Source organism: Ixodes scapularis, unplaced genomic scaffold (assembly GCF_016920785.2).
Source record: "Ixodes scapularis isolate PalLabHiFi unplaced genomic scaffold, ASM1692078v2 PGA_scaffold39__5_contigs__length_11793443, whole genome shotgun sequence".
In the NCBI taxonomy this organism is placed as follows: domain Eukaryota; kingdom Metazoa; phylum Arthropoda; class Arachnida; order Ixodida; family Ixodidae; genus Ixodes; species Ixodes scapularis.
The window spans coordinates 2,355,049-2,368,674 of NW_024609867.1; the positions used below are offsets into that span (position 1 = coordinate 2,355,049).

At 49.2% G+C, this 13,626-nt stretch overlaps 1 protein-coding gene across 2 annotated transcripts; it reads left to right on the forward strand.

The window, feature by feature from the left end:
* Positions 1-7,449: 7,449 nt before the first annotated feature.
* LOC120841306 (uncharacterized protein K02A2.6-like) lies at positions 7,450-11,597 on the forward strand. Of its 2 annotated transcripts, none has more exons than XM_040501566.2 (2): positions 7,450-7,669; positions 10,127-11,597. In XM_040501566.2, the coding sequence occupies exons 1-2, from the start codon at positions 7,561-7,563 to the stop codon at positions 11,425-11,427; spliced, it is 1,410 nt and encodes a 469-aa protein (XP_040357500.1). In that variant the 5' UTR covers positions 7,450-7,560; the 3' UTR covers positions 11,428-11,597. The 2 variants fall into 2 exon arrangements, with proteins under 2 accessions (XP_040357500.1, XP_040357501.1); XM_040501567.2 differs by lacking the exon at positions 7,450-7,669 and adding an exon at positions 9,401-9,496.
* Positions 11,598-13,626: the final 2,029 nt, after the last annotated feature.

The following is a 13,626-nucleotide window of genomic DNA, read 5'->3' on the forward strand; positions in this document are numbered from 1 at the left end:
GAGCTTTACTGTGCTGATTTAATCATTAAAAATTTGAGTCTCAATTTAAAGTGCAAAAAATAAAAAAAAAAAATGAATGACGATGTTGTCAAATGAGTCAGCCTTTCTATATAGTAAAATATTTATTTTTTTTATTTTATTTACAGATACTACTGCCTTCTCAAGGAGGGCGTTGTAGGACGGGCTTCTAAACAATGACTGAAACGTACAATATGGAACAAGGCCAGTGCAACGAACATAGTAAAGAGCAGAAACCGTGAAACCGACAAACGAAATACTGCACAACAATGAAACGAAACAGTGTGTTTGATGTAGTAAATGTTACAATGATACGTTGATCCGCTTATTTATGAGTGTCTCAAAATAAAGTTACAAGGTGGTACTAATGGCCCGTCAAACATCAGCAACTGAACCTATGAAGTTGAAACTTACCTCGAATACATACCTCACTAGTCCCCTTTACATATTACAAATTCAAGTCTCTATTTAAAGGAGTCATGAAACGCTTTTTCAACTTTTTTCTGTTTAGTTTCCTCCTCAACTCATAAATCGCGCATTGTACAAAACAGTTCAAGAAGTCGGAAAGGGGGGAGTCCCCTCTTTCGGACTTTCCACCCCTCTAGCCGGACACAGCCATTGTCCCCCTAGCCCGTCGCTCAAAATTCCGACTAGTTGCTTTCCCCCCCCGTGCACCCCGAAGCTGACAGTGCTGTGGAAGCTACGTGCTCGTTGGGCCAGCCACACATTTTCCACGTGATCATGCTCTCTCGCGCCTACCGACCCGCAGAGAATGAGGTCAGGTGATGAAAGGGAGACGGCAGATTGGTCCGGCAAGCGCGTAGCTTCCACCGCAATGTCAGCTTAGGGGTAAAGGGATTAAGTGAGGTCCGGTGTCGAGTGACGTGTGCTTGGGCCCTGGTGACGCGCTGCGGGGGCCCGGTTATGGTGGCCAGAGCCTTTTATACTGGGAGAGTTCGGCGGTTCTTTGATCCAGCCGCCAGTCTGGCACCACTGATCAAACAGTCTGGCAACTGTGCGCATCCGCCATGATGTGCCTTGCCGTCTAGCTTGATTGCACCTTTGGATTTAATTGCATTATAATTATAACCTTAAATTGCAAGCTTCACCCTTGTTTGGTGTAAGGCTGGTGGCGGCTGATAAAACCCGTTTGCCCTACTGACTCGAGCCGGCAGTCGGCTCGCTAGAGTCCATGGAGCGAGAGACGACGATGAAAAAGTTCGTTCTGAGCTGCGCTCTGCCAGACGTTAGATGAAAAAGAAATGGGGGGGCTGCAGTGCCGTTGGCTGCTCGAACAACGCGAGAAAGGGGTTCAGGATGTACCGGTTCCCGCAAGGAAAAGAAAACCGCGCAAGGCACAAGATCTGGGAAACCAAACCAAGAAGGGCTGATTGGAAGCCGAGTTCTCGATTGTGCGAGGTAAGTTTATGATTAACGTATGATTAACGTAAAAAATGCTTGATTTTTCGACTTTCTCCTTACGCCAACAAAAGCGCAAACGGCAAAACCTACATGAGTATACATCGCATGTCAATGGGGACCCGCTCGCCGGGAGGCACATAATGGCGGAAGCGGTGCCCGCTGAGTCCGCTAGACCTAGCGGGCCGTAAGCCCCTCCCACCCGCCGAACTCTCCCAGTATAAAAGGCTCTGATGGTGGCTAGTAGCCCGGTGACGCGCTGCGGGGTCCGCGGATGTATCACAGTGAAAAGGCGGAGAGTTTACGAAGGGAAGGAGGTACGAAATAGTCCGCTATGTTTTGCAAATTTTCGTAGCGAAAGTCAGGCTTCTGACTTTCTACCTTTGTTCTTTTGGCCCACTGAACGATGTGCTATTAGTAAAATCCCAATATAGATTGATTTGCTCCAGCCCAAAATTCGTTTCATGGGTCCTTTAAAGTACGAAAAAATTAAAAAGAATACTTTCCCATTTTAGGTGTTTTTGTTTTTTTGTTCTAGGAGTTCAGACTTAAAATTTGAATGCGTGCGGTACATCCAACCAGTAAAGGAAGCATTTGAGGTAAGTTTCTACTTGAAACTCCGCGTCCCTGATTTTTGCTGGCAATTTAAGAGCCCAAACTTTATTTTGAAACGCATTGTCGAGATTGGGCCTCTCAATTAAAATATCGGAGTAGAAGAGAGCGTATAAGTTCCCGGTTTGAGGTATTTTAATACGAGTTGGGCGTGTGTACGGCGGTAGTACACCGTCTAGAAGCATAACCTAATCAGTCAAGCATCCGCGAAAATGAAGTGTATATCAAATATGTAGTACATAGAGTGCCTCAATGTACTTCTGTTTTGGGGGATGCCACCGTTTGTAGTGACCGATGCCGACAGCACGCGCTCACAGGAAAAATACAAAGAAATCGCAAGAAACAAAATGTTGCCTTAGCATAGTCACGCCAGGAGCGCGTGCAGGGACAAGCTCTTTCACGCTTTCAGAACAAAAATATAAAAAATAAGCGTTCGAAACAAAATGAAAAAATGTCATCACCCCAAGCAAAGTGCAGATGAAGGCACCCTAGTAGTACATACCTCAGTGTGATGGCCAGCCGCTCAGCGGGCGAGATGGGAGAGCGATGTGTGGTCGAGTGTACAAGACGGTCGCGGACGAGTCCGAGCAGCTCGTCGAATGAAGCCTTCGTCATCCTGCAGAAAAGGAAACGACAGAATTGATTCACTATGATAAGCGACATGACTGTCGACCGTCGCCTTACCTGAAATATTGGAAGTGGTATTCTGGGTCGGACTCGCGCAGCTCCTGTACTAGATGGTAAAATTCTCCAAACACTTAGCGCTTATCAAATATGTCTCGTACGTACATCGTGCGTGTTCTCTGGCGCCGTATTCGGCGCCATAAAAGCACCGCTGCAATTTTTTTCTTTTTTTGCTGATCTAAATACATCGCGAAGCGGCACTCCATGGTTCCTCCAGTCTGAACAAGTCAGGACAGAATGCAAACGGAAACGGAAATAAACCATCAGCTTATGTCGCGGTTGTCATGGCGACGCGTAGGCGCACCGCGAAGTGCGCGTCGGAGCGCGCTGGACCGCGATGGAGTATAAATGCCGTTGACCGCAACCTTTTCAGCGCAGCGCGTCGTGTCGTTGATGACGACGAACGCCGGCGCACGTCACGTTCGTCGACGTCGGAGTACAAACAGCCCTTTATGCTTGTGGAATTGGCTTTTTAAGAGTGAACAGAGTGAACCTGCGCTGCGCGTGCTGCCTCCTGTAGCAGTAACAATGCGAAAGCAAAACTTCCAAACAAATCGCTCTTGGCACGCGTGATTGTCAACTTTTATTTTGGTTGTATACTTCGAATTTTTTATATAGCTAATACCAGCGCGAGCAGCGTGCGTACTAATGTTCACATATATCTTCTAGATGCTTGGGTAATTTGGTAAATGGTCTATAGTTTTAACGTATCTCCGTTCATCATGTTGGGCATGAGATTGAACAATAAGGGGCGCATAATCAAGCTTGTTGTCTCCACAGCCAACACCAACGTTACTAGATAGCTCAGTTCACAAGCTCCGCATTAGCCGCGCTTCGAAAAGCCGGCCCCCTCCTTTCGCGTGAGCGTGGTGGCGCTGTCGTCGCCGCCCGCCCGCTGCGCATGGCCGGCCAAGCTCTGGGCAAGCTAGAGCCACTCGATATGGCAGCGTAGCTGCCAGAGTAGCGCCACGCTTTTCCCTGTGCCGCCGCTCACCCTGATTGGTCACACGCGGTACCATAGCAACGAGCTGAGCTGGCTCGGTTTCCTGAGCAACCGAGTGACTACTCGTCACGTGACCTCGCGAGAGCCGTGATGTCACCGGTAAGATGGCAGCGCCCAGAGTTGGTGGATACGAGTTTGTTCGGTACGCGATAGGGTGCCTTCATGTGCGCTTTGCTTGGGGTGATGACATCTGGCCATTTTGTTTCGAACGCTTATTTTTATTTTTTGTTCTGAAGCGCGTGAAAGAGCGTGTCCCTGCACGTGCTCGTGGCGCTGACTGTGCTACGGCGACATTTTGTTTCCTGCGATTTCTATGTATTTTGCCTGTGTGCGCGTGCTGTCGGCATCGGGTACTACAAACGATGGCATCACCCTAAACAAAAGGACATTGAGGGACCCTAGTACGCGATAGTCGTAATGTGCCGCTGCTTGCCGACGATTTCGGACTTCTTCGTGCTCTCTGACGCAGGTATAACGTGAAGATCTGAAAGAATGTGGCTTTATACCTTTTCTGTGCAAGATCACTCCGGATATTAGCACCTGTGCGACAGCATCAGTCATATCGCCGTAGCGGTGCTCGTATTGCTGGATAAGTTCGACGATTGATAAGACATTTTGCATGCAATTTTCGCATACGCCTAGCCTTGTTTGAGCTTTGGAATGTCTGAGAATCAATGCGAATTATATGCATATTATGTTGGACCTTGGGGAAGTTGTTTCAGCCCCAGGTAACCGCGTAATCACAAACTTTTAGCGAGGAAGCTCCTGCGATCTTTACGTTTTGTACTAATCAACGATTTTACGACATAACATTTAGGATAATATTTTCGCATTTTCTAGCTCCCTTTGAATGTTGGAATTTCTGAGAATCGAAACGAAAGGTATACGTCGTGTGTAGGGCCTAGGGGAAGTTGTTTCATCCCTGGGTCACTGAATAATCACAGCAACTTTAAGCGAGGAAGCGCCTGCGACCTTTAACCTTTTGTACTAATCGACGATTTTACAAATTGACAGTTCTGAAGACTTTGATAACCGTCCTTTCGTTGCAATAGCTTGCATTTGATCGCAGTGTTCTTTTTTTTTTTTTTCAAGTGACAAGCTGGCGTTTGCTCAAATGACGTATATGAAATGACCTGCTCTATAAGAATACATCAACACACACTATTAAATTTATTTGCTGAGAGGTGTGTTCGTCTTTGTAATTAACAAGTTCCAGGCAATTATTTTTTACAAGCGCAATATTTATTTCCTGTAGCTGTGCCCCTATTGTACTCATTGATGTCCGTGTGCTATGATGCTATCATCATATGTGTAGGGTTCTAAATATCCTCTTAGCAATGAATACAAAAGCCAAAATGACGTCAGCCGACCCCAACTCGCACATTTGAAACAAAAACTGCGTCACTCGGACGTATGCGCTCGTCAGCAATCAATTCGTCGATGAATATTTGAATTCGCGTTCGTGGCCAATGAGTGCACATGAGTGCACTTGCGAATGACAAGTTCTATGGTGTGCTTAAAAAGCACGGTGGAAGCTTGGGGTCATCGCACCGGTGCCTTAGCATGTCCCGAACGCGTGATTCCACTGTTCTCTTTTGAGTTGAGGATTAAAGCTAAGGAAGAAGTTAAAGAATCATTTTATGGCTCTTTAACACGGGTATGCGTGCTACACCAGATAAAAATATTGACACTTTGCATGCCGGTAAACCTCCGGACGACCACTTGGCCTGTCGGCAAGAACACCTCATGTCCGGCGTCCGTCTCTTTTGATGGCGTTAACAATCCTCTGTGGACCACCGTGTTGTCCTTGGTTTAACCCCATCGACTGTTCATAGCCCAAAACGAGGTTGATACCGCCGTCGACGTCGTTCCCCGCCAGTCGGTGAAATAATCTCATCTTGAATGAATGACTGGGTCTTGAAGAATTATGGTGCTAAGCATACATTCTCTTACTATGGGGCAGTCGAGCAGCAGTCATGTCCCAAGGCAATCGTCCTGTCGTGGCCGGCGTAATCGGATTTTGTTCCATAGAAGCGGAGACCGAAAGTAGAAGGACGGTACGTTCGTCCCACGAAGCCGCCGCCATCCCGGCGGCGCAGAAAACCACTCTCCTTGTCCGTGAACGCTGCAAATCGTCTCATTTCACAGAAAAAACAGGCACCGCTCCTCCAGAGGCCCGTGCCGTACCGCCACGCAAAGCGTCCTTTAGGTCTTTTACCACTTTTCAATTAACGAATGGAGATATCAACTAGATAAAGGTTGCCGCCGGGCGTCGCTAGCAGTACGGTTACCATAGAAACCTCCCAGGCCCAAAATGGAGATCACTATAGGTGCCTCTGACGTCGTGTATCTAGATAATTTTGCGTCGTGTCGCTACTCTGGCAGCTACGCTGCCATATACAGTGGCTCTAGGGCAAGCTAGCTCGGTACGTTGGATTTTCATTGCGAAATCAGGCGGTCGGGAGCACGTCATCGGCCCTTCCCCACTTCTTTTTAATAAATGAACTCTGGAAGTACATTCTGCTGCAGTCACAATTGTAATTATGCACGCTGTTGTTTTCGAATTTTTAATCTATAATTTATTGGATAGCAGCATCGGTGCCTAGCCTTGGGTCTGGCTTCCGAGTGCGATTTTATGTTCGTATGATATCAAAGTATAACGAGACCTATGTCATAATTGATGTCTCTCATGTACGTCTATGACCAGCATCCACAAGCGGGGGCTCGCGTGCGCTGTAAGCGCCGTATCCAGTTCTCAATAAACACTCCCACATGCCACAAGAAAACGGACAAAATGCGTTTTCTGCCTTTTATTTGTTAACACGACAAATCTTCGGCAAGGCTAAAATTGCAGATGAATACTGTGCAACGTTTATTTAATTTTGCATGAAAAAGTCGCGAGCAGAATGAAAAACACCAAGAGTGAAAATGCCTGTAGTTGGCGACCACAGGACCCGAGCTTTCTTGTTTGCTGCTGCCTCCTTCTCCGCCATCTCTCGATTGATGTATCTCGCGTAGAAGAGCATTTGCGTTACAACGAAGAGGCATTGCAGTTTTAAAGCGCAGCTCTTAGGCGCCCGCTTCCGGCTTGAGTCGCGTCGGCGTCGCCGTCACCGTCGCCTTCACCGTCAGCGTAACCGCGCGGTGCATTATGGGTAAATTTTCCCGAAGGAACCCGAGGTCCTCCCGAAGGACCTCGTGTTCCTTCGGGAGGTCCTCGGAAGAACCTCGGGTTCCTTCGAGAGGACCTCGGGTTCCTTCGGGAGGACCTCGAGGAAGCTCGGGTTCCTTCGGGAGGACCTCGGGAGTACCTCGGGAGAACTTCGGGTTCTTTCAGAGAACTTCGGGGAGGGGGGGTCACATGACCCCTCCCCTCAGGTCACGTGACCCCTCCCCCAGGTCACGTGACCCCCCTCGAGGTCACGTGACCCCTCCCCCCCGGAGAAAACATGACCCTCAGTACCCTTCCCTCCTTCTCCTCCTCAAGAGCTGCGCTCTAATTCGGCGTTACATGGAGTTGTAAACGGCTTTTTAAAAGAGTCCTTGCAACCCAGCCTTCCTATGTCGCATTCTCAGGTGTAGCGCAGCGTCACTAGCTGATACCAGATCAGCCTTGTCATCGTCAGCCTTGTCATCGGCACAGCAGCTGCGCCGCTAGGGCATACTGTATATAAGGGCTCACGGTGCGTGCAATAAACGTTGTTGAACTCGCTACTTGCGTACGAGCCACATGGTGTCAGAAGTGCTTTATCGCCCGAGCGCCGCGGATCAATGAAGCAGCCACCGAGCGACGGAAAGTAGGCGACAGCCACACCACCCGGACGATGGCGTCTCCGCAGCAGGCCATCGTGCTGCCCTGTACAACGCTGCTGCAGCCCCCAAAACCCCTGGACACGACGGGAGACCTGTGGCGGAACTGGACAACTTGGAAATGTGAGTTTCAACTGTTTTCTACGGCCACCCTGCTCAGCCATCAACCGAAAGAAGTCCAGGCGGCGACCTTGTTAATGATAATCGGGGAAGATGCAAGGAAATCGTTCAGTACATTTACGTTTGTAAACCAAGAGGAAAGGCAAGACGTGACGACTATCATTGAGAAGTTTGATAGCTTCTACAAGCCGGCTTCAAACCTAACTTACAACGAGTTTGTGTTTGGTACGAGGGACCAGAAAGATGGGGAACCTTTCAACGAATGGTTGACTGACATTCGTATTTTGGCAAACAACTGCGAGTTTGGGGATATTGAAGAACGTCTACTTAGAAGTAGAATCATTCTGGGCGTTCGGGACAAGAAACTTCAGCAAAAGCTCATATCCGACAACCCGTCCTACACCAAAGCGGTGGAAAGATGCAGAGCCTGGGAACAGGGCGAAGAACGGTGCAATACAATACAAAGCGGAGCAAAGGAACGCGAAAAAGAAATCAACTTAGTTCAAGAAATCGGATCATCGTGCCAAAAGTGTGGGTTTACGAAGCACAGAACTAAGGTTTGCCCCGCAGCCGGAAAGAAATGCAACAAGTGCGGAAGCCTTAATCACTTCGCTAAAGTTTGCAAGTCAGGGCGGAAAAGGGCCCCCGTACAGCAAGTACACGAGGTTGTGGCTAGCGATGACGAGACATACTTCTTGGAAGCGCTAACTGTCGGTGCTGTATCTCGCGAGGATCTATGGACGGCTACGGTGACACTAGAAGGCGTTCCCGTTCATTGCAAAATAGATACCGGAGCCAATTGTTGTGTCATCTCCAGGGCCACACTAGGCCAAGTTACGACGAAGCCAACAGTAAAGTGCGACGTCACCCTAAACACGTTCTTCGGTCATGCAGAAAAGGCACCAGAAAGAATTTGCCTCGATATACGCAATCAAGACAAAAAATGTCACGCTGGGTTTTTTGTTGTACGCCAAGAGGTTCCAGTCACCTTGAGTGGCAGTGTAGCAGAACGCCTCGGACTGATTACTCGCGTTGCAGGTGTGAGCACCGCAGAGCTATACGGTGCAGCACGACCTTTTGAAGCAGTTTTTCAAGGGCTCGGCCAGCTGAAGGGTGTGGTCTACGATATGAAGCTACAACCAGGATCCAAGGGCACCGTCAAGGCAGCAAGACGAATACCTGTGGCTCTCCAGGATAGAGTCAAGGCAGAGTTGGACCGCATGGAAGCGGATCAAGTCGTCACGAAGGTAAACGAACCAACAGAATGGTCGAGTCACATGGTGGTCGTCGCAAAGAAAGATAAGGTCAGAATTTGCTTAGATACATCTGATCTTAACAAACGTCTATTACGCGAACATTATCCCATGACGACGCTAGAAGATGTAGCTCCACATCTGCACGGCGCCAAGTTTTTTTCGACATTGGATGCGTCATCGGGCTTTTGGCAAATAAAGTTGTCTGAGGCAAGTTCGCACATTTGTACCATGAGCACCCCTTATGGCAGATACAGGTTTCTGCGCATGCCGTTCGGAATTTCCACAGCCCCAGAAGTATTCCAGCGCGCAATGCACGGTGTCCTAGAAGGCCTAAAGAACGTAGCAGTCGTCATGGACGACATTTTAGTTTGGGGAACCACGATACAAGAACATGACGCGAACCTAAAAAACTTACTGGAACGCTGTGAGAGACACGATCTCAAGTTGAACCTAAAAAAGTGTCATTTTCTGCAGGACCAAGTACGGTACCTAGGTCACATTTTGACGACTGAAGGTCTGAGCCTAGACCCAGAACGAGTCGAGGACATCCTTGCTGTTCCGGAGCCCAGAGACCGTAAGGAATTACAAATATTTCTTGGCATGACGAACTTTGTCGCAAGATTCATACCAAATATGTCTGCCCTCTCAGCACCATTACGCGAGCTGTTGAAAAAAGATATCGCTTGGGTTTGGACTGAGCGCCAACAAAGCAGTTTTAAAACGCTCAGAGAGTCGCTTATCAAGGCGCCGGTACTTGCGTATTTTGAGCAAGGTAAACCAGTCACGTTGTCAGTGGACGCAAGCCAGACCGGCGTCGGGGCGGTGATTATTCAGAACGGACATCTTATCGCCTACTCATCACGCTCCCTCACCGAGACTCAGCAAAAATACGCTCAGATTGAAAAAGAGGCACTCGCTATAGTACACGGATGCAACAAGTTTAAAGATTATATTTTAGGGCACTCATCTGTGACTGTAGAGTCGGATCATAAGCCACTGGAAGCAATATTCAGGAAACCCCTTTGTGACTGCCCGCTCCGCCTACAAAGGATGAGGCTAGTGCTTCAGCGATACCCCATTACCGTGCAGTACAAGCCAGGGAAGGAACTTTTTCTAGCAGACGCGTTGTCAAGGTTCCCAACCAAAACTATGCTAAAAGACGAAAGCGACCAGTTTCAAGTCAACATTGTTTCTACGCTATCAGTTTCAGATGCACGGCTCCACGACATCCTCCAGGCGACAGAAAACGACGCGGCTTTCATCCAGCTCCGAGAGTATGCATCAGCATCCTGGCCAGCTGAGAAACGAGACGTCCCGGAGGAACTTCGAACGTACTGGAACTACAGAGACGAGATGCACGTGGAAGATGGGCTGGTCTTCAGGAGTAACAAAGTGGTAATTCCAAAAGCCAAGAGGACGGAGATTTTGAAACTTTTGCATGCCGCACACGGGGGTGAAGCAAAAATGAAGATGCGCGCCCGAGAAGTGATGTATTGGCCGACCATGTCATGCGACATTGAAGCTCTTGCAAAGTCATGTGGGGTCTGCACGAAGCATAAGCCCAGAAACGCAAGATTACCATTACTGAGCCATGAACTACCCAACCTACCATGGCAGCTGGTGGGGCTAGACTTGTTCTACCACAACAATCGGACTTTTTTGATAATTGTTGACTTCTACTCTTTCTTTTTCGAGATCAAGGAACTGCGACAGTCCACGGCATCTTCAGTCGTATCCGCCTGTGCAGAAGTCTTCGCTACTCATGGGATACCAGCCAAGTTGTGCAGTGACAATGGGCCCCCCTTCAATAGTTACAACTTCAAGGACTTTGTGAGTAAGTTTCGAATCATTCACGTCACGTCAAGCCCTCACCACCCTCGCTCCAACGGAATGGCTGAGCGAGCCGTACAAGAGGCAAAGAAACTGCTAACGAGGTGCTCCTACGATACCCTCGACTTCTGCAGCGCCCTCCTGGAATGGCGCAACAGCCCAAGGGATAACCTGCTCAAGTCACCAGTACAGAGGCTAATGGGTCGTCAGACACGCACACTGCTTCCGGTTCCCGACTGCTGCCTGGAACCAGCCATCGTACCGCCCAAAGAGGTGCACAAACGACTACAAGAGATCCGCAGCAAGCAGCGGACCTCCTACAACAGAACAAAGGCCCTTCCGGAACTACAAGATGGTCAGCAAGTGTCTGCATTTGACACCATTTCACACACGTGGTCTCCGGCAGTCGTCATGAGGCGTGCGGGGCCACCGCGCTCCTTTGTGATCGAAACTGGTGACGGACGTGTGCTACGCAGAACGAGAGAGCACCTGCGCGTGCTGCCGCCTCGGCAACAGCAACTTGTCACCACTGCGGCTGCTGAATCCACTGGCCGCCAGGTGAGGGAAGAACCCTCAACTGGAGCCCCACCATCACAAGACCCTCCGACCCAGGAGCTCAGGAGGAGTTCAAGACAACGGCGGAGCCCCGTCAGATACCCAAGACCAGAACTTTAAGCGTGATCCTGCAAGCGTACTATTTTCTATTCCTTAATTTTTTGTATATTGTTTTTCTCTTGGTTGTTTTGTTTTGTTTGAAAGAGGGAAGATGTAGCGCAGCGTCACTAGCTGATACCAGATCAGCCTTGTCATCGTCAGCCTTGTCATCGGCACAGCAGCTGCGCCGCTAGGGCATACTGTATAACTAAAAATGTCTTTATGTTGGCTTGAAAGAGATCGCAGAAACGTCACGATATGAATAAAACAACATTATCATTTATGGAGAACCCCAACATTAAGAAAATAGTAGTTAACATAAAGCGAATTTAAATTGACGTGCGCTTAAAACACGTCAACAAGCATGTAGCTGTCAGGCATGTGGAGCTTGCATACGCTTACAGAAATGAACTCCTTTCACATAGTCAACGAAGGTGTCTCACAATTCGTGCACTGATGGCCGCGAAGCTGTAGCAGGTACTGTAAAATAACGGTTTTAATAGAGAGTTTTATTAATACGTATGGCAGCAAACATAAACCCCCTACGTTAGCGTTAACGCTGCGTCCTCCATACTGCGCATGAGCCATAGGTACGTACTGCGGCGAGCTATGCGTACTTACGTACGCTCGCTATCGCTTTTTGCGAGCGTACGTAGCGGTCCCCTGCGTGCCATTCTCGTTGCTCTCGTCGCGCACTGGAAAGCGTGAGACTACTCCAGTTTGGAAAATGGCGGCGGTGAGGCAAACCAGTGGAAGTGCTACGCGCGTTGTACGGGTTCGCTTCACCATTGAAGATGACCTCAATAATGTGGAAGAGAGAGAAGGAAGAAGAGAAAAAGGGAGAGGCTCGTGGCGGGCGAGGACACGGGGAGTTCGCAGCTGGGGACAGACCAAAGAGCCGGTGCCGAGCAAGGCCTCCAACTGAAGACCCGAACCACTAGACAGCGTTGGCCTTCCTCTTCACGGGACTATGAACTTAAGTAGAGATAACACCCTTTTTCAATGGTAGCGCTTCCCCGTGTGACTTCCTCGGAGCGAGTGGAACTCGGCCTGATCGGGCGGTATGGACAGGCGACCCGCAACCTCCTCAAAGAAATCAACGCGACGAACCCTTTCTGTTTCGTTTTACGTTCTTTTACGAAGGGCACACATGGACAACCTTTCGTGCCGGAGTCCGGAGTCAGACTGAAGACTGACGTCTCGTTTATTAAATCTAAAACGAAATAAAAGAAAGGCGCCTCTGGTACGGGGCGCTCAGGTTAAGCGCGAAGCGGACGAACGGATGTTTAGATCTTGGGCTGCGCGCGAACGGTTCTTCTCGGTCGCCTTGGACTTTGGAGCTCGCTAGCGTCGGCGCGTCGGCGACCTCCATAACATCCCTCTTTCTAAGGGAGCTTCGAAGAAGTGCTGAAACGGTCTGGCTCTTTTAGACATCGGCCGTGCCGAGAATGTTTGTGGGAGGTGTCGGCACACATTTCTTCGGGCCTCGTGGTTGTTTCGGGGAACTCTTCGATGCCTTGTTTATCTTGTTGATCGGGGAAAGGAATTAAAAGCGTGCGATTTCTTCGGATCCCTTGACCCTCGGACGTTATCCTGTAAGATCGTGGTGTATGGGCCTTGTTCTGAACAACTCCCGTTCGCTTGAGGTCAATGACCCAAACTCGCTGTCCAGAGCCGAGTGGATCGAGTTGACGCACTCCGTGTCGCCGGTCGAAGTATTGCTTTTGTCGGTTCCTGTTTTCTTGCTCATAGCGACGCAGTTCTTTTTGGTCGGGTAGCTTTGGTTCCAGGAGCTGAGTGGCGATAGGTACGGTTGTACGCATCCTTCTCCCCATGAGAAGTTCTGTCGGACTGTATCCGTTGGGCAGAGGCGTTGAACGGTAGATCATGAGTGTCTCCTACGGATCTTCTGTTTTGCTGAGTGATCTCTTTATGATCTTCACCGCAGCCTCCGCCATCCCATTGCTCTGCGCGTAGCGAGGGCTTGATGTGATGTGCTTAAATCCGTAGGTTTGTGAGAACTTGGTGAATGCTGAACCTGTGGTTCCCGCAAACTGAGGACCATTATCAGATACCACTACTTCTGGGATGCCATGCCTCGCAAATATCGATTTGCAGTGCATTATTACGCACGCTGCTGTGAGGCTTTCCAGTCGGGCGATTTCGGGGTAGCGAGAGTAGTAGTCGACGACGACCAGCCACCATTTCCCGTGAATGAAG